Here is a 24818-nt window from a genome sequence, read left to right as displayed (position 1 = left end):
CACTCTGCTGAATTCTGAAATACCTGGACCGTTAGTTTGATCCACTATATGTATAGAATTTCTTATATTCGGAAGACCATACATGTAAAATGGTGAGTGGTCTCCAGAGTATAAGAAATTCCAAGTTTGGGGTCAAACTAATAGTCCAGGCTTTTCAGATTTACATCACAGTGGAAGTTTTGTGACAAGATGTAGTTATATATCCTAGTTTCCTAGAAGACAAGTGCATTTTGCCTTATTTAGAGATAGTAAACATGGTTCAGTTTTCCCATTATTTCCTTATGGACTGATAACAGTCATATCTTTTCAGATGCTATTCTGCATTTATCATTTAAATTAGGGCTTACTGTAGGCACTAGGAGCTTGTATCATTTAATATATATACATTTTTTAAAATTTGGACAAATGGTGTCTTAGTCTGTCCAGGCTGCCATAACATAATACTAGATCACTTAAACAACAGAAATGTATTTTCTTTTAGTTCTAAGGGTTGAAGGCCCGAGATCAAGATGCCAGCACTGTTGATTTCTAGTGAGGGTTCCTTTCCTAGCTTGCAGAGGGCCTCTCACTGTCTGCTCACATGACCTTTCCTTGCATGTGCATTGTCGGGGGAGAGGGGAGACTCTGATGTCTCTTCCTATAAGGACCCTAGTCCTGTTGGGTCAGGGCCCCAACCTTATGACCACATTTAACCTTAATTACTTCGCAGGGTCCTCATACAACTACAGTGGGGGTTAGGGGCTTCAACATGAATCTAGGGGGATACAGTTCAGCCCATGGCAGGTGTATCTGTTTATCCCGACTAGAATAATGATGTGGGGATTTGGGGAGAGATGGGCAAAGAAGTCAAATTAAATTTCCATATACATTATTTCTCTTTTTTTGTCTTTTATATCTTTTTTTTTGGAATTACTGAAGTTAGAGAATCCTTATTTACTCTGTTGTTTCAGTTTCTCTGTTTATGTTTAATAGAAAGTTTCAAAGTTAATGAAATAGGTTAAAATCACTACTTGTTCCATATTCACCTATCATCTTGCATATTAAGTATGTTCTGTATCTCAAGTATTCATTAATATAGTATTTACATTTATTTTAGGAGAGAGACCACTGGTTTAAGAATAAATTAAATTTATGTGGAGAAGCTAATTGAGATGAGATGTGAAGTGATGGAAAGATCTTTTTGTACATAAATCAATGCTAACTCCAGTGGGACCTCAGACTGGCCCCCATGTTTCAGTTCTTTCATCTGAAGGATAAAGGATTAGATCAGATTACTTAAGTGTTTCTAATTCTATCAATTATATATTGAATACTTTAATATTTTTAGGTAAATTTGCTTTTCTTTTTAAAGTTGATAGCTGAAATGAAAATATGATTTACACTCCTGGCTGGAATGATTAAACTAAATTTTACTTAATTGGTTTTATTTTATCTTTTACTTATGTAGAGCTGGTTTTATCCCCTTTTTATGTAACATGTGCAGAATCAAATACAAAAAAGAATGTCATAAAGGAAACACTTTACTTAAGTACCCAGTTATAACAGCACACATATTATCAAATATTTTATCTTTGGCCAGTAGTTGGTAATTTTTAGTTATACATTGGAAAGAATAAGTTAATAAATATTGAGGTAGCTACTTTGTGCAGTTTATTTTTTTAGATAGAGGCATAATAACCAAGTCATAATTATTAAACAGCATATTTGATGAGGGCTTCTTATATGTCAGGGACTAGAATCAGTTTGAGTTCTCATTTTCCTATGCTTTAGCAAGGAAGAAAAATTTAAGGATTACAAATAAATTGTAACTTAGTAGGCTGAGTGAGTGAAAGGTAGATGAATACATAGGCAAGTATTTTTTGGATGCTTTAAATGGGCTCGTCCTCTCACCTGATGCTACGTAGAACATGAGATAGGCACCAGGTACTCTCTAGCTGGAGATACATAATACCACAAACAATAAAAAAAATTAGTGGGATATTGTAGTAATTCAGTAAATAGGATCATACAATAATAACATTTACTGAGCTCTACTGTTGCAAAATACTTTATGTGCAGAAAGATATAGACTTTGTTATTGGGGAAGTTATGTTTCAGTAAACATGTACATACATGAATGTATCTGTAGCATAGTTCAAAGTAAAAATTAATAAGTAATGAATATTATAAGATAATGTATTATAATTCATCAGTAGTAGGAAGGAGGAAGAAAAGAGATGGAATGAGAGGATTTTAGGAAAGATATTTTGAACTAGGCGACATTTGAACCGGGTATTAAAGGAGCTGTGGAATTTAAACTTGTAACGAGGAAGGAGATGGCCAGGAGGAAGGATAGGAAAGGCCTTCTGAATGCGGCGGGATATAAGAATGGCAATTACATACGTAACTTGTTGAAGGAAAGGGAGGAAAAAGCTAGAATCGGTGATACAAGAACTGGAAGTTAGAGTGGGTTAAGTGTTTTGGGGGGCTGGCGGAGAATCTAGTCTGATAAAAGAAGAGGATATGAGGAGGATATCAAGGGTTTTAAGCAGAAGGACAACGTGAGAGCAGTCCTTCAAGCACGTCATGTGCTCTTCTCCCCCACTGAAACATAAACTCCTTGAGAAAAAAATCTGACCTGTTCCTTTCCTCTTAATCCCCCTGCCTGGCATGTTTCTTGATTTCTTCTCTGCCTGGAAAGCTTATTTCCCCTCAGGTATGAATGCAGTTTCCCCTGTGAAAAGTTTCCAGGCTCCACAGGCAGAGCAAGTAGCTTCCTCCCTTGTGCCCCCTTGTGATACATATTTGTATCACCCAGGGCAGTTATTACTTGAAACACCATCATTCTTTGTCCATCTCCTTCTCTGGAATGATACTTTTTGAGGGCAGGGAATTTGTCTTATTTGTATTTTTATCTTCAGCCCTAGGTATTCAGCTAAAATGTCTGACATACAGTGTTGCTTAGTTAAGTCTTTGTTGACTGGATGAACAGTAGTTATATAGATGGTCTGGCATGATGGATTAAAGGGGAACTTCAGACAAGGAAGCCAAGTTAAGAAGCTATTGTGGTTAAAAAAAAAAAGACCAGTGATATGAAAGTATATTTTAAAAACGGAAAGTAATTTAAAAAATACAGTGTGATAGAAAAGAGCATTAGCTTCGAATAAATTGATAGAGGGACTGATTGATAGAGGGAATAAAGGAAAGGAATGATCTGAGGACCCAGGCTGATACTGTGTATCAGGGAATAATATGTAAGCAACATTTTGAGCAATTATGAAATTTTAGGTTTGGCGACTTCTTCCAGACTGATAAAATTTTTCTTGTTTGATCTCATTACCCTAAGGATGTCAAAAAACTTTAATATTGTGTCATTCCTTCTGCTATTTTAGCACTATAAATGCAAAGGTTGGTAACTTTCAAGGACTTACATACTTGCACAGTTTTCTTCCTTGTGTAATGCTGTCACACAGTTTTGAAGGGGTAGTTCACGTGTGAGACCTGTCTGTTAATTTTGGCACTCCTTCAGCGAGCTGGCTTTTTGTTGTCTCTCAATAAGAGAAAGTCCTCTTTATCCCTGGGCAGGGTTAATCAAGCCTTAGGGCAGTGATTGGTACACAGAGCTGACTGAAAATTTGCCTGTGACTGGAAGACTCTGGCGTGAACACTGTATTGTCCCTAACCAGGAGGGGCGAGGGTAGTGGGGGGATGGGGAGCCAAGTGAGCCCTTACTGTACACCTTCTGAGAGTTCCCTTTCAAAACAGGATGACAGCCTTTCACAGATGGTTACATTTGTGTGAGAATTTATCTCTTGTAGTTAATATTTTTCTTCCTAAAAGCAGACATTTGTAATGAAATTATGTTTTCAGGCTATAAATATATCTTAATTTCTATGACTTACATATATTATACATTTAAGTGTAACACATGGCGTTAGGCTGGAGACTTCTGTTCCTTATTTCATATGCAAACATAATAGTCCAGTGGAGCACTTGATACCTTTGATGATTGCTCTCTGAATCCAGAAGTGGTATGTTTCCAAAGCATACTAATCAGAAGCAAAGTTGATATAATCATCTGCTCTGCTATAATTTACTTACAACTCTGGAAAATTCAATTATGGAAAGATGAGTGGAACATTTTTTCTTATCTTTTTGAAGGAGTTTACCATCAATTTTTATTACCTATGTGTTTAAAATAGAGAGTTCCCACTAATACTACATTTTTTTCCAACTCTGGCTTAAAGTGCTGAGGTTTTACCTGTGCTATAAAATACTGTGATAGTAAAGATACTATGCCTTATTTTGGCCTCTACTTGTCTTTAACTTAACATTAAGTTATATTTTATTTTCCAGTTAATGATGGGAGAGAAAGAAAGAGAATGTTAGCACAAGTTAAAACTTATAAATTGCTGCTGTATTAATAAAGAGTAATTTTTAGATAACTGTTATTTCACCTAAAATCTAGAAATTAGACAGTAACTTTATGCCACCTCTGTACTTGAGTAAGTTTGGCATAGTCGTGATAATGGATGTTTATCATCTGGTTTCTTTTAACTGTATTTATGTCACATTGAGAAATTTTATTCTGGCTATTCCTCATCCCCTTCAGAGAAGACCCAAATTCTTCATTTTCTTTTGAGGCAATTTAGAAATGAGGCACTTAGGGTTTTTGTTTTGTTTTACTTTAAAGAAAAAAAAAACCCTTATTTCCCACTTCTTAGAGTATACTTTGATAGGTATATAGTTTGACTATTATATGACAAAAATTTTGATATATGCAACTCCATTGGATTTCTTTGTCTTCTGTAAGATAAGAATATAAGAATATAAAACAAAATTGTAATTCATTGTAAAAACTGTTTTAATATAGTGCTTACATTGAAGCTTTTAGTTCTTTAACAATGTGTAGGTCCCCTTTGGAGGATGTGAAGTATGTGAAATGTTTTCCTTTAATTTTACTGAAGTGTACATGGACATGTGGAGGGCAGTTTTGAAAACTCTTCAGCCACCTTTTTTTATCTTCTTAAGAAATATTTTTGTAAATTGTGCTTCTAGAAAGGTAGGGGTGGATGTGGTAAGAGGAAAGTAGAGGAATTAAAAATCATTCCAATAAAATGGTTTAATTTATGCCTCAGCAGTTAAGCAGTGCTCCTGGTTAACAGATATACCCTTCAGCTACACAGGATTTTGGAGGGTTGGAGGGCACTCATTTGCACATAAATAGCCATTAACTGATAAATTCCCAGAGGTCTCCTGTTGCATGTTAGTGGTTCTGACCTACTTAGCTAGCTTAAATTTGTTTTACAGAATTATTATAATTCTATCCTTGGTACTTAAACTTTGTGATTAATGCATGCCTCACAATGCAATTAAAGTATAATTACACAGTTTTGCAGTTTCCTATCGTAGTGTTATTATTACAAAGATCTGGATTTTGCAAATATTAGAAGAGTTAAGGTTTCGATATTTATTACTTTTTCTGTTATTATGTGATTATGTTAAATGGGACCCTTTTATGTCTAAAGAATGGGTTGGAGAGAGGCAGATCATTCAGTGCAGAATTTGTTAGCTCAGAAATGATTGAATCGGTTAATGTGACCACTTTGGTATGCTGTGTGGATTGATAAGTCCCAGTCTTTCTTGCTTACCTTTTTCAAGTGTTTCTGAAGTACAGTAGAATCTTCACACCATATTTTTTCCAGAAGTAATGTTGGAGTAAATGTTGGGAAGCAGTAGAAAAACCCCAGTGTGGAATTCATTAGGTCTGGTTTCCAGTGCTGACAGTTGTGAGAAGAATTCATGTTCCTGAGGGTCTCTGTCCTCATCTGTAAAACGAGTGATTTAAACTAGAAGGGGTTGGCAAACCAAGATGCTGCTGACTAAATCTGGCCCGTCGCCTGATTTTGTACAGACATTGAGTTAATAATGGTTTTCACTTTTTTTTTTAATTGAAGTGTAGTCAGTTTACAATGTTGTGCCAATTTCTGATGTACAGTGTAATAGTTCAGTCATTCATATATATATACAGGTTTTTACATTTTTTTAAGTTTTCTAAAATAGTAAGAATATATGACACCATATGTGGCCCACAAGGCGTAAGTATTTACCAAAATATTTTGCCTACTCCCTGGCTAGCTGTTCCATAGGGTTTCTCTCAACTACTGGCATTAAATTATTAGTTGATTCTTTTTAAATGCTGATGCTTTATATGCAGCCCTGCACTTCTGTTTGGGGTTTCATTTCTTCCGTGTTCACTTTTTAGGGGGTTCTGTGATGTGACACCCAATACCTGTCTCTTTACTGCCTGTTATACATCCAGTTAGTATTCTCTTAAATTTGGTAGTGATGACTGCTTTTTGAAGCATCAGAACTTGAAATTTCGATTTCTATTAAAGGAAATTTCCAGTAAAATGATATAGTACAGTGTCAGTTCTATTGAAAGGCGGGGAAGAAACATTTATTTTCAAATACTTAACACTATCACTTTGGAAAACTTTAAAAGTTGTGTTAGTTTATAGAAACGCTACAAATAAATGTTAAATAATATTTTCTAATGAACTTCAGAAACCCTTTCTATACTTTTTCTTTCTGAATATCCTTTCACCAACATACAGTATTGTATCGCTAGAAAGGTTGGCATTCCCTGGCCCCCGTGTCTTTGAGTGTAGAATTAGGGACCACCGTTAAAGCTCAGATGCATTTAAGTGATAGTCAGCTATGGAGGAATTCAGCATCCTATGTTGTTTGCTTGTTAATATGCATTAAAGGTAATGAGATAAGTAATATTAAACCATTTTTATTTGCTATGATGAGGATCATTTTGGGCCCCCAAAGGAAAAAAAAAAATAACAGTGGTCAGAAATAGGAACTGCTTTGTAAAGTTGGCATACAGTCATCACATTTCTCCAAAGAGAAAATGGTTACCCTGTAATAATCAGTCTAATGAATTCAGAAATTCATTGATTGTCCCAGCTCTGTGTAGATTAGGTAGAGACTTGCTTCAAGGAGTGGAATTTATGAAATGTTTGCTGCATCCAGCAAGCAGAGCCGCTATAATGCAGCTGCCTCCTCAGTGGTTTGCTTTGATCCTGTGGAATGAAAGGACAGGAGGATCAGCTCAGGTCTAAATGAGATTACAGCTGGTTCTGCAGCTTATCTGGTCTATTGCCAACTAGTGTGGCTTTGCACGTCCTAAGGGGCTTACAACAGAAACTGTTTATTGAGTATCATCGGTTTACTCAACGCAAGCGGACTAATCCTTCCTGGCCTCAGCGTGCTGTGGAGTTGTGCGGGAGCCAGACCAAAAGCTGGGGCAGCCAGACCCTCTGGAGCCCTTTGTCTTGCTCTATATTGATTTTTACCTGAGTTAAAGGCAGTGAAAAAATAAAACCGATAACCAGTCCTATTCTGAGCAAAAGGTTAATCTTACCTAAAATCTTACAAAAAGCATCTGTTAACCCTAGAAGGGACAATCTTTTTTTTTTTTTTAACTTTCTGGCCAAGTGGGATTTTCTAGTTTCTAATTTTGAAGAACAAGATAAGAAAAACAGCTTAAAAGATCTTGCTAGACATTCCAAGTTAAATGCTTAGTCTCTTGTAGTGGTACTGTAACAAACGGCTCTGTGTATGGAATAGAGGATGATTTGTTTCTAAACAGTAAGTTTTTGCTTTATATCCATTTTGCACACTGCAGTTATTTTTTTCAGTGTAGCAAGCAAAATGCATGAAAACAAGGCTAGAAACCTTAATTAAAGAAAAGAACTCAACTACCAAGGTTAATAACTAGTAGTCGTTTTGCCTGATGAGCCCTTGGTAAGTAGTAGTACATTTCTTTAATGAATAAGGACTGGTGATTAGGAGGATTATAAAGATATACCTATTATAAATAGTACTATGTGTATTTAAGTTTTATTTTACTATTTTATTAGGTACTTATTTAAACATTTAGGTGTAAGATTTTAATTATTACAGTCTCATCTTGAATAAAGATCCTCAGTATGGCTTATAGTGGAAAATGACTTGGAGTCAGACACACCAGGGGTTGAATTCCATTTCTATTAACTTATTTATCAAGTTATTTGACCTCTCTGAATCCATTTTTTCATCACCATACTAGAGATGAAATTATTTACCTTGTATCTAATCAAACCAAATTAGAACATAGTAGAAAGTAACACTGAGTTAATCATGTTAGTCAAAGCTACTGTAGTTGCTCAGGAGCCCAAAGACGTTGAAGATTATATGTGTAGGGTCCCTCCCATGATGCTGGAAAGGATATTTAAAGGTTGTATTGCAGTTATCATGACAGCCATGCTGTGTCTGTAGATCAGAAACGCCTATTGCCATCTTGAAAGGTGTCTGATCTTGGGCAGGTGAATAGAGAGGTTGCCTGGTAAATATCCTTCCCTTAGTACGTAGCAGCAGCTACTGAATATGCCATGAGTATGAAATCTAGGCTAGATTAAAATTTTTAGGAAGACCTGAACAGTAAACTGGTATTTAGGGTAGGTGGGTGAGCCATACATTTATGTTCCTTCCTGCTTGAGTGATTATTCTGTTTCTACATACCCAGCTGTAGTAAGTGCTAAATAAAAAACAAAGGTAGATTGTTTAAGGATATTTCAGTGGTCTCTCAGTTTACTTTCTCCTAATTGGCAATGAGCATGTGTCCTCAGCTATGTGTAAGCACAAAAATGTTACTATGGAAACATTTGGAGGCTTTCTAAATGTACTGTGTGATGGAATCATCTAAGACTGATGTTTATCTTAAACACGTAGCTTGTCCAGTATTTAACTTAATGGACAAGATGTGTACCAGTTGAAAATGTAATATTTATCCAATCATTTCTATTCTATCAAGCCTGGCTCTAAAGCAATAGGTTGTACTCATAGAGTAATAAATTTTTAGTGCGTCTGGAGATAAAGGCTATTGGTGGTGATTGCTTAAACTCTTTTTGCTCAATCATCTGAATGGTGCAAATCAAAGCATTTTGTCAGACTGTGAGAAGTTTCACCTAGATATTGCTTCCCACACATGCGGGTCACCATATAAATTACATTCACGGTTTTACAGCATAGCTGGTGCTGGAAGTTAAATTGATGCCCAGTGGTGGAACTCGTAAAACATTTTCCTGTTAACACAACCAGGCAGAGTTGACATTGTTGATGGTGGGTTCGATCTAATAAACCATTGGTTCTAACAGTGATTTTTACTGTGTTTCAGAGGTGATGATGATACAAGTTTAGTGCTCCGGCAGTTCTTCCTGAATGACAGAAAATTAGCTCTACTATCTATATTACCAAATGCTGAGAACAGTAGAAGTAGGTGGTGATTGGAGCCTAATGTAACCTTATGTTCTGAAAGATGATAAATTTTAAGAACAAACTCTTTAACTCGATGTGTACTTTCTTCACAAAGAAAAATACTGATTTTTCTCAGAAGAATGTTTTATGTATCATCTTTGGAAATTTGGAAATAACCTTGTTATTACCCTGTTATTCAAGTATGTAGGCTGTGCCCTCCTTTCAGAATATTTTACACAGATGCTTTTAGGCTGATTATCATTCCTGAAAGGAAAGCAGTGTTACATTTGGTTGCCTTTTTGTTTCTGTGTTCTCTAAGTTACTTTCCTATGAAGACTTTAAGCTTTATCAAAGGTTTTTAAATTAAGAACCACAGCAATAGAAATGTAAACATTTTTCCCCATAAGAGCAAATTTCAGGGGTTAATTTTCTTCTGATGGTTATAAACAATGGGGACTATTTTAAAGTTTATTTTGAAATATTTCTTCTTTGGTCATAAAGCTTCATCTTGTTTGAAGTAAATTAATTTTTGCTATTTCTAGGTAAAATTCACAGGATGCTAACAGAACCCTGCTGTTTTATCACTGTAAGCAGAGGTCTTTCCAGTTCTTCCTTTTTTGGTCCTATTTTTGCTCCTTTATCCCTGTTGCACATTTGTACACAACTGGTGATTTTCGTGTAGTTTGGTTCCATTTTATGAGGTATCACAGGTCTTTTACCCACCTCTTTAACTTTGCTTACCCCAGTACATGCATACTTTTTTTATATCAGGAGATGAGCTTTTTGATGTGCAGATAAATATTATCAGTGGTGCTACACAAATGAAACCTGTCATGTACAAATAGCATGTATCAAGCCCCAAGCATGCAGAACCAGATAAATCAGCTCATTTGCTGAAGCCATGAAAAAAGAAATTAGTGCTGTAACAGAAGCCTTTGAGACTCAGCCCTACAAATGGAGCTTCACAATAACCCCCACGGATCATTGACTCAAGGAGTAATCTTTTAGAAGAACTTTTCCCCCTCTATCTTTTCCTCCCTTTCCAAGAACTATAGTAAACATGGAAAGTAACATCTCTAGAAAGAAATGGGTGTGTAACTAAGTACCTGGAATAACTACAAACTAAAATTAAGAAACTTATGAACTGTTAAATGCAGGTTTGTTCTAAAGAAATTTATAATTTATGGATTAATTTTGATGACTGATCTTAAACACTAACTATTAACAGCTTTTTCTGTATAGAATTTAGATTAAGCTTTCCTTTTAAATTAGTGTATTGATACACAGGTTACAGCTGGGTTGTTGGAAACAGGAGAGGCACAGAGTGCTGAAATGAAAAGGAACAGAGGAGTCAGGGTTGGAAAGCTAGAGGAAGCATTTAGTGTGAGTGAAAAAAAGATAGGATCTAATTAGTGGGTTTCATTTGAGGCAGACCCTTTGAGACTCTCATGAAAGCTGCAATCTCTCGTTACAAAAATAAATGCATTTACATATACACAAAACTTTACACATAATTTCAAGGGGTTTACAGACTTCTAAAACTTATCTACCCCAGGTTTAGCATTATATTCCAGTAGTGGCTAAGCTATTGTTTCTGTTAGAGTTTGGTTATATTTTTGATAAAGAAAATTCTTTCTTAAACATCCCTAGGTACTTTTTAACTCTTTTGCTTGACTGAGTTAAAACCTGAAAACATAGTTGCTTTTGGAGCTGATGAGGTTTTTTTATATCCATTATCACAATTGGCAATGGTCAGTAGTGTCGGGCTTTGTAATTTACTGCATTTCTTGACTGTAAGAGAAATATTGAGGATGCAGAATGCTTAAGAGGTTTTAGAAAAAATTATTTATCAAAGAACACTACTTTTCCCAGTGCATTAGCTATTGTAATTATACATTGGTACAGTCTGTTGACATAGCATTGGATTTGATTTAAATGGAAGGGAAAAATAGGGACTGGACATTTTCAATATTTATTGATACACCTAGTCCATTAAGGTAAATTACAGAGCAAATTTTACTGTGACAGGAACATTTGGGTTAATGTAGTTAAGAACAAGTCAACATTACTATTAGACTCTTTCTTTTTAGGAATTTATTACCACCAATTAGGAAAAAGAGCTTACAAATGGAATTTAGCCCTAGCTTACTTGTTGTGGAATATTTGACCTCAAAAATGTTTGGGTCTTTACCTTTAATAAAATTATCCTGAATTGTTTCAAATCAAAGCATATTCCCCCACATAGCAGCTAAACATATTTAGTAAGATGTGATATAATGATTGCAGCTGTACACCGTTGTTTTCAGAAAAGACTACTGGGATGGTGAGAATTAAGCTAGTTTTTAGTGGGCGGTTTTATTAATTAGCTATAAAGATGATCTTCATAAGTTCACAAACAAACTACCCTATATCTGGGGAAAATTAAAATGAAACTCACTTTAAAGAGCTGTCAATTATTAATGACATGTGAAAGCAACAGAACTGAATAGAATTTATGAGTAAATATGATCATAAGATGTTTCAGTACATGCTTGATATGAGTATTCTGTGCTGGATAGTTAGAAAACTAAAGTCGTTTTTCTTCAGATGATCCTTATCTTTGCTATTCGTTTGTCCTAAAACAAGTGTAGAATTTCTGAGATTGTTGCAGATGGTCCCTCGGAGACTTGAAACATAGCTACTTTGTCTTAAGTTTGCCTTTGCACCATTGCAGGTACCTCCTCTTGTTTATACTTTTGATAAAGGTAAGTCTTTGTTCCCCCTCCTTGTGTGTGAATTCTTGAGTCAGATCTGTATTTTTCATCTTTGAATTGCTAATTTCTACAAAGTACTTGGTATATAGTGGGTACCTGTTCTTTAAAACATAGTAAACCATGCCACAATGCAGTGGCATAAAATACCCCCAAAACAACTCTTTATTATTATTTTTTTCTTCAGTGTTTAAGTTGTTGACTTCCCAAATGTAATACTGTAGATTCTTTAGGTCAGAATATGGAAAGTCAGGGAGAGCTCTTCACAGCTCTACTATGTCTGTGGCTTCAGCTAGAATGATTCTGTCTAGGGTAAAAGGCTATCAAAAGGCTGGAGACAGCACGAGCTGAGGCCAGAGGATCCAGTTCCTAGATGACTTCTTCTCTAACATGGCTAGCACCTCAGCTAGAATAGCTGAAGCACAGGCTTAGCTGGGACCATCGACTTGAGTACTATGTATGGCCTCTCTAAAGAGTATTCTCAGAGTAACTGTACTTTACACATAGCAATTCAGGACTCTTAAGAGTGCATTCTCCTAGCAAATAAAGCAGAAGCATCATGCATGGCCTTTTCTTACCAAGTCTTGGAGTCACTTAATGTCATGTCTGCTGCACTCTATTGGTCAAAGTAGTCCCAGATCCCAAGAATGCCAAAGAATTTGTGGCCATGTTTTGAAACTACCACAGTATTCAGTGAACAGTGGAAGAGCCAGAGTGAGTGAGTGAATGAGTGAAAAAGAGAAAGAGAGAAATAAGAGGAGTTTGGAAATTAAAAATTGTGAGGTGTGTTTAACATCACTAGTAATTATTGGCTGTCATATTGCTAAGTTTGATAGAGTGTTCATCTCTGTTCCAGAATGAAGGCATCTTCCATAAATACTCTGTTCACGTTATTACCTATACAAACATACCCTATAGATATTGTGGGTTTGGTTTCAGACCACCACAATAAAGTGAACATAGCAATAAAGTGAGTTATATGATTTTTTTTTGTTGTTTCTCAGTGCATATAAAAGTTATGTTTATACTATACTGTAGTCTGTTAAGTGTACAATAGTGTTATGTCTTTAAAAAATGTACATGCCTTTATTAAAGAATACTTTGTTGCTAAAAAATGCTAACCATCTTCTGACAATGCAGGGTTACCACAAATCTTCAATTTGTAAAAAACGCTATATCTGCAAAGTGCAATAAAATGAGGTATGCCTTTATTGCAAATATGTATATTCTAATTTCCTCTTTTAGCCACCAGCTCCTAAGGTTTTTTGCCTTCTCCTTTTTCTCATGTAAGAATTCTATCCATGACTTAATATTTTAGATAAAATCATTATAATGCATGTATGCTTGCTCAATTATACCTATCCATTTACAGTTAGAGAAGAGAACCATATTTGAAATCCCCAAAAACCAGTTTGACAGCTTTAGATATGTTACCAATAATGTGTACATTTTATTGTGAGACTTCTTACATAAAGAATCTTACCTCTGAGTGCCTGTTGCGTAAAGGACAAAGATCCTGGATCATAACTCATGATCTTACCCACAAGGTATTCTTGTAGCAGGCAAACTTGGAAACTGCCTGGTTTTGTATTGAGCCCATATTCTCTCCCTCTCTTACTTTCATCCATTACCTTGTATCCACCTACTTGCTGTTATATTTGGAGGATGAGTTCCTGGAAACAAAGGCCCTAACTGAATATGAGCAGTACAGGGCTACTGCAGCATTGTCCCTTTGGAAATGAGTTGTCTTGGTCTGGTGGTGATTGCTCTCTTGTTCTTTTAGAAATCCCTAAGTCATGACATCCATCTGCCTATAGTTTCTCACAGTGTTAATGTCAAAGGACTTCAACCAAGCCTTAATGCGGTCTTTACCCTCAACCACTTCCTTGAAGGCATCTTGAGACGTAAAACTTCAGTCTTAATATCCAGCATGGTACCATTTCTTTTGATTCTTTGTGTTAAGTTTAGAACTATTACTTGATCATCAGCTGATCAGTTGATCATCGACTAAACTGTTGCCCCAAACACAGAATGAATGACAGAAACAGACCACACACACACAGAAAAAAACAAAACGTATATTCAACTTAAGATAGGGCAGTAGTGCATCCAGTTCCTAAGAGTATTTGCACTATACTGTGCTAATAATGTGAATGGTTGTAGATCAGGTTGGTCTATTGTGCTCAATTTTATTAAATGAGAGCATAAGATAGCATTCAAGCATCAGCAAAAGACATAAGTACGTTGTGATGAATGATTATATGTCTTTGGACAGTTGACCCTTTGAACAACATGGGTTTGAACTGCCCAGGTCCACTTATATGCAGATATTGTCCAGGAGTAAATACTACAGTACTGTTTGGTCCATGGTTGGTTGCATCCATGGATGCAGAAGAACTGTGGGTTTGGAGGACCAACTATAAATGCAGATAAACTTCTGCATTGTTTGAAGGTTAGCTGAATATGTACCAAATCACACATATACATACTTAAGAGGTTGAGTGTTTCAATGAAAATATTTCAAAGACAAGTAGCATTGTTAACATTCAGCCTTGTGCAGTTACACAGGATTTTTAAGTGTATCTGTGTCTAAGGTAGTCCTTAAAGCTCTAGTTATATTGGGAACATCTATGGGAAGATACATGTTGGCAAGTGTATAAGTTGGTTTTGTCTGTTAATTCTCTCTACCTTAAAGAATTGTTTACTTGTAGCCCTAACTTTTTAGATATCATAGCCCTCCATGACCTGTTCTCCATCAATACTCTAGTTTAATTTTCTATCATTCTGCCCTTGACCTTTCATCTTCCTATAATATTAAATTGTGAGTTCATTCCTATACCATGCAGTTTCATGTCAGTGTGCTTTACTCATAATATTATAACTTCCTGAAACTTTTTGTATTATTTTTTAATCAGCTAACAATTTTCATAATCTTATAATAGTGTGTTTACTCCATGAAACCTTCATCAAACCTCCAGTTGGACCAGATGTTCCTTTTTTTGTGCATTATAGTACTCTGTACATACCTTTGTCTCCACCTTAATTGTATGTTCTTTGAGAGCAAGGACCATATTTGATAGCATCTAATAAAGAACCTCATGTAATTAAGAGACATTAAAATGTTAATTAAAATGAGCTGAACTACTCAGCACAGTGATTTCTGAGCCTGAATGTACTCTTAGACTCTAGGTCCAGAGTTCCAAAAACCTTTTGGATTTTGTTACTTAAATTTTCTGTTGTCAAATCAAATTGTACTCTCCTTCTGTAATAATTAACTGTATCTTCTAACCTTGTTTCCCTCTCCCAAAACTTAGCAATAACATAGATTGCTCCTTCCTCTCCTTCACAAAATGCCAAATAATTACTGTTAGCTTTCGTTTTTCTTCATAAAGTAGCTCAAATTGCACATTTACACATACCTAGATGTTTATAGAAGCTTCATAATTGATATTTCCTGTCTCTAGTCAGTTTTTATTCTAACCCATTCTGTTTGTCATTACCAGATTAATCTTTCCCAAAACACTGTTTTTACTATATCACTCCTTAGTTCAAAACCCCACAGTGGTTCCTTACTACCTTCAGAATGAAGTCTGGATTTTTTTTTTTAATAGCAGGATATTCCTTAATCGTTTCTGTATCTCTGGCATCGAATATAGTGACTGGCATTGGGTAACGTCTTGTACAGTAAATGAGGAGAACATGTCAATGAACAAGTAACGGCTCTATATTCTGTTCTTAAATTTATAGCCTTCTAATGCTATTACAAAAATTCTCCAGTATAGTCAGAGTGATTACTTTTTTCCCCTCCCCCAAACACCTTGCTCTTTCATATGTTCCTTTTAAGGTACGCATTATGTTACTCTTTTGCTTTCCTGGCTTGTTATCAACTTTGATTTTATATAAAGTACTTGGTGTGGCTTCTAAGACCCTACATGATCTGGATCCCAGCTGTGTCTTTGAATTCATCTGCTATTCATCCTTTCTGCTTCAGCCAACTGGCCTCCTGATTGTTATTCTTGAGCCTGTGAAACCACCAGCCTAGGCACCTGTGCACTGCTGTGTCTTCTCCCCCTCATGTGCATTTGTTCTCCACCTTACTTAAGTCTTTGCTCAAATGTCACCATCTCAGAAGGTATTTCCTGATCATCCTTGTTGAAACATTAGCCCTTATCACTCATTATCCCTGTGCCTTGATTTCTTTTTATCCATAAAGCTCACCACAACCTGAGATACTCCACATCTGTGTTAAATTATCTTTGTCTTTTAAGAATATAAGCTCCAGAAGGGCAGAGACTTTGTTTTCTTAACTTTGTATCCCTCTTGCCTAGAAGATGTGTAATACATATTGAATTAAAGAGTAAATATATGGAATATATATGCCTTTGTGCACTTACTTTCCTCTTTTTCACCTATTCCGTCCTTAATGTGTTCTTTGAGAATCATTTTCATTCCTGTTTTCTCCTGCTGCCCTCAGTAATCTTCTGTGAATTAGTATAAAACCTATCCTTGGTTGTATACTGATGCCTACAGAGTAGAGGAATGGTTATCAACCTCCTCTAGCACAGAATTACAAATGGTCTTCCTACTCAGTGTGGTTCATAGGCTGCTTATTGTGTGACCATTTCCTCATCTGTTGCAAGAATCAAATATGACGTATTCAATCAATGGAGTATTTATTAGTGTTAGCCAGAAAATTAAAGACTTTATTGAGAATATGTGTCTCAGCCCTATTCTAAGTGTTTGACTTTAATTAACTAATTTAATCCTATAGGTACTATTATTGTCCCCAGTTTATTAACAAGAAAAACCAGGAGTTAACTGCTTAAAGTGTGGTCCATGGACTTGGAAAATCTCCCTAGTAGAAATGTAAACTCTCAGGCCCCTCCCCAGACCCACTGAGTGATAATTTTTTTTAAAAGTAATATGCTTAGACCCCAAACTTGAAAATGCAGTAGAATCTCCAGTAAGACCAGAACTTTAATATTTCTAGAAAGCTCTATAGGTGATTTTGATGGTAGTGAAGGTTGAGTACTCCTGAAGTAGATCCTTCTTGTCAGTGTTCCATAAAATACAGTGAAATAAAATTGAAACACTTAAGTCATTTGATCCCTGTATCATCTACAAATACAAGAGTAATAAAATTAGAAGGGTAATTCCTAAAAGTAATCACTTTTTATTGGCATATTTTTATACTGTGCCCTGTTTTGGGGGGGTTGGGGCAAGCTACCTTGTCTTAAGGACATCATCAGTATTATTCAGTAAAACCATTAAGGCAACATTGCTCTAAGCATGCTTGATTTGTTAGGCTCAGTACTGGATTCCTGATTTATTCTCTTTACTCAGTCAATTAACTCAGCTGTGGGCCCCTGGAAAATTCTAACTTATCACATGTCATTAACCTTTGGGATCCCTGTAGACTAGTCCACACTCCCCGGAAGTATTAAACTTTTAATGTGTGTGCATCTGGTAGGCCACCAGGACTGGACGTCATACTACTTTGTAACTACCTCTGTTAGGAACTTAGCATGAGAATGAACGGATACAGCAATGTGACATTTAAAACATGTATTACTCGTTTGAGTAGTAAAATGGTGTTTGAGTTAGCTGTAGCATGGTTGCCTGGTAATGTGACTGCCTGGGTTAAAATTCTGGCTTTGCTGCTTACTAGCAAGCACTATGACCCAGTCAAATTATTTATCTTCCCTATGCTTAGATTCCTTATCCACAAAATGGGGAAAATAATAGTTCCTACAGGATTAAATTGGTTAATAAAGGTCAAAATCTTAGAATAAGGCTGGCACCTATATTCTCAATAAACAGTCTTTGATTCTCTGGCCAGTAATAATAATTATTCCATTTATTGAATATGGCTTATTAAGAGTTCTTACTACACATGAAGAAATGACCATGCAGCTAGTAATTGAAAGAATAGGATTTATACTCTTGTGTGTCTCTCTCTAAAGCTCATGTCTGTCTAGATAATGCTCTGCTGTATATAAACTTGGTTATTAGGAATTAGAATCAGTAGCAATGAGACTACAGTGAGTATTTTCTTATCTTATAGTCTACAAGTTGTTTTTACCTAAGTGGTGTGATCTGATACTTTAAGCAGCTCCATGGATGATAGTAGGGGATTATTCCCAGTTAACAGGTGAAAAACTGAGGCTTTGAAGTTTTCCAGGGTCCCAGGCTGGTCTTCTCTCTCCTAGACAAATTTCATTTGAATAATTTTCATTACATCTTGAAGAGCCATTTTATTCCTTAATGGTGCATTATATGTGACCAGCAGCATCATTGCCAGCACTGTGCTTTTTATTTGTTATAATCCCTCAAGTCAGAACAGACAACAAACTCCTTCCCTTGATCACACATATTCATTCAGTCATCTGCCACCCAGTCATCTCCTCCTCCACATACACAAAAATGCATTGAGGCAGCACTACAGGGAGGCACTGCAGGCTGTGCCTGGGCTGCTACTTGCCAGCCTGGTTTCTGATTTATCACCTTTCCTCTGCCAGAGAACTGGGCATGCACAGAATTGGGGGTCAGGACTTAAGCTATCATTATCCCCTGGTGAGACATTGAAGAAGTCTATACATGGAGTCTGGTTTTGTTTTATTTCATTTTCACTTCTTGAAGTCAGGATTGGATTGGATGATTTTTAACATACCTGCCAGCTTTAAAACTTTGGGACTTTTTTCTGGTATTGTCATTCCTTAGGTTATGTTATATTTTTTAATGGTTAGTAATACAGATTATAGCCGTATTTTATATATGTGAACAAGAATGACAAGAAGATTCAAAGTATCTAAGGATTTTTTAGTGAGTTTAGCTGAAACTAAAAATGGTCATAGAGTAGCTTGATTCCCATCCAGTTTTTTATTCGTTAGATCAACCAGATACTTGTAATAATTACTCATAGTCGTTTAAAACAGCTTTTTTTTATTTATTTATTTATTTATTTATTTATTTATTTATTTTTTCCATCTTTGGGGGGGTAATTTGGTTTATTTATTTATTTATTTATTCTTAGAGGAGGCAGTAGGGTTTGAACCCAGAACCTCATGCATGCCAGGCATATGTTTATCACTTGAACTATATCCTCCCCGCCCCCAGAACAGCTTTTTAAAAGTTAGAACTTCCCACTAATTTTTCTCTAATGTAGATTGAAGAAGGTTGGCAGGTTTGGAGTAGAACTAAAAAAGAATTCAGTTATTAATTACTGTTAATCCAGGCATTCTGTTCGCTCCTATCAGTCACATTATATTATGCATTTTCTTTGTGGTATGGGGTCCATCAACAGACAACTTCTCTTTAAATTCTAAAACATAATATGTTAGAAGTATTACATAAGCACCTATAATTACCAGGAAAGTGATATACAGAATGTCATACCTTGTTCCATAATTATCAGTTACAGAAGAAGCAAGAGCATACAAAGATCAAAAATAAAACCTAGATATAGTGTTCTGATAAGGGTTCCCAGAAGCCTGTCCAGGTTTTTGGGGAAGAACAGTGCCTCAGAGAGCATGCTCTGCAGTCAGATGCTGCAGGTTTCAGTGCCTCTCATGTGATAGATGGCTCAATACATTTGTGTGTCTGTGTGGGCGTGGGGAGGTTTGGGGAGAGATGGAGAAGTGAATATGTAAAATCACAACAAGAAATAGCGTGATGATAAAAAACAGGAAAACAGATCTTGGAAAGCGGGGCACAAGAGCAGTCAGATACAGGAAACAGGAAAGCGCTTGAGCTTAAAGAGGTAAGCCAAAAGAGGCAGGGTACCAGAGCTAAAATAGAAACATAAGAAGATCTGGAATAACGAGGTATGTAAAAGTTTCAGTGTACCCATAGTGTAATGATAGGTTCCTAAACACTTTTGAGGACATTATTTCGTGTGATCTTCACAATAACGCTGCTAGGGTGATAGTAAATAATTGTTCCTAATCTTGACTCTTTAGAAAACAAAAATTGGGAGGTTACTCATTTTTTTCAAGTAGCTCTGAGTAGCTTTGCTAATAACCAGCAGTGTTGCCCAACACAAGTTACTTCTGTTGACTCAGTTTCCTCATTTATAAGATTTGAACAATAATTGTACCTACTTCATAGAGTGAGAAATAATGCTTACAAAACGCTGAGCATGGTGCTTGGCACATGGCAAATACCAATAAATCCTGGATATTGGTGCTGTTTCTCCTGTGAGAGCTACAAGTTGAATAATGATGTTCAATAAATGTTATTTTCTGCTGTACTATATTGCATCTTTTAGAACGTAAGTGGGCTGGTTATGCATGTCTGTTTCCGCATATGTATTATTTCCAAAATGATTCTAACCCATGTTAAGTTGGTCTTTACTCAGAACATTTGCCAATTGTTGGGTTACTCTACATCTCTTAGGATGTTTCTTTTAGTTTTTGACCCAAAATTACATTTTATCATTTGTGCAATAAATCAGCTTTCATATTTTCCTACTGTTTGTTGAAGAAGGTAGGTCGTGTTTCATAAAATAGCCATGACATCTAGAACTATATTATATTGCTTATATATTTCATACATGTTTTGTGTTTTCTTTTACATCGTTAGCTCTAGTGACAGGGCTACTTTCAATGTTTGCATTTTTGTAAGTGTACCTTCAGCAGATATGCAGTCATATGTACTATAATAAATTTATTTTTTGGTAGTCTTTGTGTAGTTATATTTCTGGTCCAGAAAAATGTGACTTTAAAAATTGCCTGTGACTTCAAGGGGCATTTCTAACTAATTTGGCTGTATCACACAAATTTGAGTATTCCCCCAGACTCTATTACAGTACATCCTTGGCATTTCCTACATTTGCACTCTCTGATTTTTTCAAGTTAATAGAAATTATTATAAAGTTTTAAACAACTTTGTTTTGTATTAAAATAGCAGATAATCATTCTTCTTATCCAATCTGATATTGCTTGAACGTTTGAACCATTGAGCAGACGATATTTTGCGTAGTCCAGGATTTATACCTTCTTTTCAAACCAAAATTCTAAGTAGATACACATTTCCAAAACAACTCTGTTTTTGGGTCAGTGTCTTACACTTAATTGGAACTCATTTTTGCTGTGTTAACTCTTACCTTGAAGAGTTATCTTGCTTTGACTTTTATCCTAGTGGTTTGTTTTTCTCAGAACTCTGAATCAAATCTCTGTAGTAACTCCTACTTGTGTACTCCATGGTACCTCAACATTTTGTTTTGGAGTGGTCAAAAGTGGTTCAGATTTGTTGGTCTTTTTCAGTATTGCCTTAAGTTGCATTTCTCTTGGTATCTCTTCTTGTAATTTTTCCTAATACAGAATTCTGGAGTTGCCCCTGCCTCTTCACAAGGCAAAACTACATGTGGCTTTCCAGCTTCTTTTCTTAGGTTTACTACAATTTTTGCAACCCAAGTAGGGAGAGAAGAAAATTTATAAATGTTTAAATTGGGTAGGTGTGTCTTAGTGCATAAGGGTGTGTATCTTCGTGTGTATGGGGAAAGTGTGGGCTTCAAAGCAGATGTAGGTTCAGATTACAGGACCAGAACTTCTTGGCCATGTGACCTTTGGGCATATTTGGGCATATTATTTTAACTTCTTGCTATCATCTTCATCATCTTTAAAGAAGATCAATGATACCCCTCTCATAGAATTGTTCTGATTTTTAGTTAAAGAACTTCTAGCATTATAGAGGATTATCAGAAGTGACACCCCCTCCTAAGGAATAAGTTTTAGTGAGTAAAGAAAATGGCTTATTTACTTAGAAACAGTGAGCAGGGTCCATCCTTCCCAGGTACAGTAATCTATTGATTATCCTTTGAGACCAGTATACTTTGAAAAAGCTATGAATGGGTTGTACAAATGGTGGTATTATTTTACTTGGACTCCAGTGTCTTTCAGTTGCTAGATGAATTTTAGCGGTTTGATATTCATTTTAATCAAAGCTAAAGGACTTGAAATGGTTCTTTAGTCACTAGTTCAAATTGAAAGCATCTCAGTCAGGTTTTTACACAAAGAGGACATAGCAGATATTTGGTTGGCTTTTATGAGTATTGCTTACTGTAATATTCTTTCCCCAGGCATCTGTATACTTTTCCCCCCAATACTTCAAGTAACATTAAGTAGTGTCTCATGATTAGCCAAGAATTCCAATGTAAAGGGGCGCAGAATCCTAATGTTACATAATTTATTCTTTTAATTTCCAGTTATGTGTAGTTATGTGAAAAGTACTAAGATGTGGTCTTGCAACCAGTGTGATCTTTTTGTGGAATTACTTTAATTATTTGTGCTACTTAGTCTGTTCTTTATATAGTTATTTTGAGTGTCCTCTTGCCCTACGTAAACTGATTTAAAACATCAGGAATGTTGGAACTAATGTAATATTTCTTTCCTTTTTTAAGTACAAATTATTTTTCTTAGTGGAATACTACTACTGTCAAAGAAGTTTTCTGCCTTAGATCCATTGGTTATTTTTCACTGCTTTCTCTTTAATTGGAGAAAGCAAATCTAAAGACGGTATTCACACATTTGTGTCTACTCTAAGTTGATATGACAGAAATAGAAACAGGAATATCACGGTTGTACATTTAGTTCGAAATAGTATTATTAATTGCTGGGCATAATACATAAATGCCTTCTGTTACAGATCACTAGAAAAATGTTTTAGTATTTCCCCTCTTGTTTCTATTAAGGTCTAGAGATATCTATAATCAACTGAAAAAAAAAGGTGAGTGATGAATCAAAATAAAAGGCAGTATTGAATTCATGTTTTACTGTTTTATGGAGAATAACTTTTTATTGTTTATTATTTTGTACTATATGAATATGATTATGAATCTTTTCAGACCAGGGTACTAATTATAAGATTGTATCTGGCACAGTTTTATATACTAGCTCAATGCCTGTGTTTCTGTTCTGAACAAGGGAAATATTTTAATTTAAAATACCACACATAAGCTATATATACTTACTTTCCCCTTGGTGCATCACGTCCTAAAGCTCACGGGAGAAAATGGTTTAAATTTTTGTTTTTATGTCTAGATTGTAAGTAAAATCACCTGTCATAATGAGTTGCAAAATTCAAACCTTCATTCTGAGGCTGCCTATTTCTCATTTGAATTTGACATATTAAAAAGCATATAATTAATGGTTGACATTAGTAATTAACGTTAACTTTATGGTGCTTAATATGCCATCATTCATCCATCAAATAATCAGAAATGCATAATTTCCTGGCATAAAGGTTTTAATTATATAAAACAGTCCTTCAGTTTTCATATGGCATAAATGTTAAAAGCCCAAAATGTGTTTAAAGAAAATTTTTTGTAAGTATTTGTTGGGTGTTAGCTGTATTTTTTTTTTCTTTTTAGGAGTATGCATCAACAATTGTGTCAGGAACTTCAAAGGGAGAATGTGGACCTAATTGTGCAGTCTTCATTATCGGCTAAAGAGCGCCACCTTGCTGCAGTTGCTAGTGCACTATGGAGACATTTTTTTTCATTTTTGAAGAGTCAGAGAATGTCACAGACAGTGCCTCTCTCACAACTTGCGGATGCAGCTGCAGGTCAGCATTGTTACTTTGTTAATTAGTTTCTCATTTTACAATCTCTTCTTTTTTTCTTCTGTTTTCTTGGTAACAAATTCATTTTTATCACAGTGCAGTACATATTTTGACAATCAGAAAGACAAAAATAATTACATATTTTAAGTTAGGATCCTTTGGCTTGTTTATTATTTTCCTCTTATTGAAGATAAAAATTAAGTGATTATTTGCTAAAAACGAAAGATCATTTTTAATCTTAGAAATGTTGAATGTACATAAATTTCTTACGCATGCACTATTTGGAAAGTAAAGTAGCATTTGATTTCTTCTGGTTCAAGTAGTTTATTTTCAAATTGTATGTGCAGATATGTAGTGTAAGATGAAGTTGCATAAAGAGCAAAAGAATACAGCATGAGTTCCATTCACCATTGAGCAGGTGAGCTCAGACTGACATTGAGTATATAGAATGTTATTGTTCTGACTTATACTAGATTCTGTTTTGGGTTGTATTTCTACTTAATTTGATTATTAGCCTAAGGACATGTCCTTAGGCTTTAAGGGACTCTGAATCAAATGAAATTATAGGCAAGAATTTGAGTATTTGTACATATATGCACTTTTCCAAGAAGAGGTCCTTATCTTTCTCAAAGGGATATTTTACCCAAAGTATGTTAAGAAGTACTAGAATGGACAGAGATCAATATGGTGACTGCATGTATTTAAATGCAATTTATATGAAGGTATTTAATGTATTAAAGTGTAATGTTTTTAAAAACCTAAGATGTAAACCAAGGTTTATTTTACCCTATTTTGAATGAGGAAAGCTGAACTAAAAGGACGACATAAAAGACAACATGAAATAAATTTTTAAAAGACCTTGAATTCTGGTAGCACTTCCATAATTAAGACATAATTTATGTAGATTGAAGAATTCTGACAATACAGTGGTTTTCCAACCAGTGTAATGCCTATGAAAATAAATATGGGTATTCAGTTTAACCAAAGCAGTCATTACTAGCCGATATGACTTATCTTTCTTGCCATTCATCATCCCAGCTCCTAGTTAGTGTTCAAAATGATATCACACAAGTTTAGTCGGTGCTGTCCTAGGTGCTGAAAGTAAATGGTATCTAGATATAAAGCAAAGTATGTGTGGGTTTTGAGTTTGTTCTGAAATAAAGACTGGTAGGTTAGGAGAGAGAAATTTCCTGCATTAAAAAAAAAAGTTATTGAATACCCACT

The 24818-nt window shown here is 35.3% G+C and overlaps 1 protein-coding gene across 2 annotated transcripts in view; it reads left to right on the top strand.

The window, feature by feature from the left end:
• MMS22L (MMS22 like, DNA repair protein) overlaps positions 1 to 24818 on the top strand; it is a 107582-nt gene that overhangs the window by 57345 nt on the left and 25419 nt on the right. For both annotated transcript variants that reach the window (XM_006200264.4, XM_072965642.1), the window contains exon 15: positions 23404 to 23597. In XM_006200264.4, coding sequence (XP_006200326.2) covers positions 23404 to 23597 — 194 coding nt within the window. The remainder of the gene's footprint in view (positions 1 to 23403; positions 23598 to 24818) is intronic.

The sequence above is a fragment of the Vicugna pacos genome, chromosome 8, assembly GCF_048564905.1.
Source record: "Vicugna pacos chromosome 8, VicPac4, whole genome shotgun sequence".
Lineage (NCBI taxonomy): Eukaryota > Metazoa > Chordata > Mammalia > Artiodactyla > Camelidae > Vicugna > Vicugna pacos.
Note: the sequence above shows the minus strand (reverse complement) of the source record. Positions and strands in the feature narration are given on the sequence as shown.